General features: G+C 42.8%; 1 protein-coding gene across 1 annotated transcript; it reads left to right on the forward strand.

The window, feature by feature from the left end:
- Positions 1-1041: 1041 nt before the first annotated feature.
- On the forward strand, positions 1042-1406 carry LOC115070704 (keratin-associated protein 9-2-like). The gene is given in 2 exon segments (XM_029564604.1): positions 1042-1297; positions 1300-1406. Coding segments are annotated over 2 exon segments (363 nt in total).
- The last annotated feature ends 2107 nt before the right edge of the window (positions 1407-3513 follow it).

Raw genomic sequence — 3513 nt, forward strand, 5'->3', positions numbered from 1 at the left:
GCCCCTTCAGTGGGTCTATCTAAAAGACTCCCAAATTGTATAACTCTTATCTCTAAGCGGAAAAGAAAGTCCTTGAATCATGAATAGGAGATGTGAAGGAGAAGTAAAGGCAAGACTTATCAGCATTACAAATTCTAGACAGGGAACTAGAAAAAAGTCAGAATGGGGCAATTTTCAAATGTTCATATGAGAGTCCATTGGAATTCTTGACAAGGGCTTCCTAAAGCATCCCTCTATTGGGTTCCTCCTCATTTTTCCTTTTGTCTTCCAAGGCGGGACTTTAGAGTGATGGATTCAGGATTTGCTTTTAGGTATTTTGATAGCTCTTGGAGTCGTTAGAATCAGTGTCAGTCCCCTCTCAAAGCCTTGGAGATAACTGAGGGGTTGCTGAGGTGTATGTATGACCTGAGGTCATGCACACTGGATAGCCTTTACCAAGCATGGGTCATGCCTTTTCTTCCTAGCTTTCCACGGATTGTATACCTTAGGCCTCTCCAAATCCAGGAGGCCATGTGTGATTAGGGTCAAATTACATACTGGGAAAAGTAGCTGGATACTCAGGTGAGGGTTCAGTGACCTTTAAGCAGGTTTTTCTGAGGAACAGGCATAGACCTAGATATGGATGTGGATTCAGTTTGTCCCTGTGACTGTATCAGGGTCATAGCCTTCCCCCAAATTCTTCCAAATCTACACATAGCCAAAGATGCTAGATGAAGGAAAACTGAGGCCTTCCCCTGGCCATAACAGCTTTCATACAACCATCAGCAGATGATGATCAGAGCAGGAATGATGTTGATGAGCTTTTACAAATACTTTCAACGAATTATCCACAATTAGTTATTTAAAGCAAAACTGCCAAAGTTTTGCAGTGCTTACTGAACATCTTCCTCCTTAGAGCATTTTCCCCCTGAACTATAGAAAACAAACAATAACAAGGAAAAGTCTTGATATGTCCATGGTATAAAAGGCCCAGAATTGAAGAAGTTGCAGAATCTGGGAAACTCATCTGTGAGCAGGACCCTGCCCTCCACATCTGACACCATGACCACCTCCTGCTGCTCCCCTTGCTGCCAGCCCACCTGCTGCAGCACCACCTGCTGCAGAACCACCTGCTGGAAGCCAACCTGTGTGACCAGCTGCTGCCAGCCCTGCTGCTGTGAGCCCAGCTGCTCCCAGCCCAGGTGCTGTATCTCCAGCTGCTACCAACCCTGCTGCCAGCCCAGCTGCTGTGAGTCCCCCTGCCTCAAGCCCTGCTGTGAGCGCTTCTGCCTCAGGCTGAGCTGGCAGCCAGCTTGCTCTGACCTGTGACCTGCACCAGAACTTGCTACCACCCCTCATGTGTCTGTGTGCCTGGCTGCCTATCCCAAGGCTATGGGTCCAGCTGCTGTGAGCCCTGCAGCTGGTAATCAGCTTACCGTAGACCCACCATTGGCAAATGTGGAAGATAACCACACTACATCAAACGCATCACCTTTCTCTGCTAACAATACACACCTCATAATAATACGCATCTCCTAAAACTACCAGTCATCTTTTGTTAACAGATTTGTAACTTGCTCACTGAGTATGACTGAGTCCACTTTGATATTATTTCTTTGTATTTCTCTGTTTATAAACATCAACTGATCTTGACCTGGAGTTGTGATCTCATCCTTAACAAAGAGATGATTGCCTTTTTAACATAAGACACTTAAAAAAAAAAAAGGAAAACCCACTCATAACCATCTAGTTAGGATTTTATAATGATAAATATCCATCATTTTATGTGAGTGTGTTTACATTTTTTATGACTCATCTTGTGACTCTTTCATGACAACTTCATATTGTCTCCCTAGCTTTAAAAAAACATTGCGCATCAGTTTCCTAAAAACCTCTTCACTATATTATGCAGTATTTTATTTCTTTGATCATTTTGATATTCAAGTTATATTATGTAAGTCACATCAGAGTCCTAAACTTGGTATGTTAGTAGAATTTCAGAACTATGACCACAATGCCTGAAAGAACAACTTAATGGATGGAAGCCTTATTTCCGCTTACAGTACGTTGTTGCTTGGCCTCCTGCGCTTGGATTGAGCATCATGGTGGCAATAGCATCTTGAGGGGTTGTTTACAGCCATGGTGGACAGGGAGCTAGAGCAAGGAACATAAGGCCCTTATACAACCTTCAAAGGCAAAGGCCCATGACCTACTTCCTCCAGCTAAGTTCCGCCTCTTAAAGTTAATGAACCTACAAGGGGGTCAAGCACTCAGCACATGAGATCAGGAAGGGGATCTCATACTCAAAGACTTAGACAAGGCTGACAACAGTTTAGTGATTTGTGTTACGACAGAAAGCTAGAGAAGACAGAGTCAAGTCCGAGCCCCAGGCTATCTGACTCTAGAGTGAATCCAGCCACAGAGGCAGCTTAGTTCAAGTAGACATGATACTGCAAGCTGAGTCTTGCAAAAGTGTGTCCTTTGGATTCTTCTCTCATAAATACCAATCCTTCTCATTTTCAGATCACCTTTATTAACAAAGGTCTTTCCAATTAATCACCTACATACTGGTCAGCACCAGTCACACCTCAAGACCAGGAATGGTTTTGAGAGTCTTATTAAATGATATGAATCCTGTTGTCTCAGTTTCTGACTGGCAAATGGTGGACTCCTTCAAATATTTTTGATGAGCCAAGTGTTCTTGTTACCTTCCTGGAACGTTGATGACATGAGTTGCCCTAGAAATAGTCTGTTGATGCCGTGGAAATGGCATTGTTTATGTATTCCTTCTGGTCACTGATACAAATAGCTGTATGGGAGTAAATCATGCTCTGTGAAACACAGACCAAATTTCATTTGCACTAAAACTTTAAGAGATAATTTGTTTCCACGTCATCACATTAGTATATGGAAATAATGGAATGACAAATCCTTGGACTCAAGGTCACAAAGCAGTGACCTATCAGTCTTTGATTCTCTTTGATCTCTGGGCCACCTAAGTAGTAAACATAGCTACCTGAGTTATTGGTGGGAAAGCCAAATTAACAGAGAAAAATGAAAACCTGAGTTCTGGATCCAGGGAGACTTTGAGGAAAGGAGAGGGAGAGGAGCAGGTACTGTTGGAGACATGGTAGTTAGGAGTGTGGACCTGAAAGAAAAAAGGCCAGACTTTCTGGGAAGGAGAATAAACAATGGAGGACTTCATAATGTCATGGCTGCTACTGCTATGGGAAAAGGAGAATAGAAAAGAAATAAAGAAATGCCCAAGGACACCTCCTTGAGAACTGTAGAACTTTCCATCATACAAAGAGGATCAAGATACAGCAGATGTGTGGTCCTTTACCTTTATAAGGATCCTATGCCTACACCAGATACATGCAAATGACCCAGAACAATCTTCCCTCTTGAGATTGCTAATCACATCTGCAAAGTCCCTTTCGACCTGGAAGGTGACATATTCACAGATTAGTATCTGCACATCTTTTAGGGACTATTATTCTGAACATTGATATGTTCAGAACTAATTCGTTCATG

This window comes from Nannospalax galili, unplaced genomic scaffold, assembly GCF_000622305.1.
Source record: "Nannospalax galili isolate Female #2095 unplaced genomic scaffold, S.galili_v1.0 scaffold137, whole genome shotgun sequence".
NCBI classification, from domain to species: Eukaryota; Metazoa; Chordata; class Mammalia; order Rodentia; family Spalacidae; genus Nannospalax; species Nannospalax galili.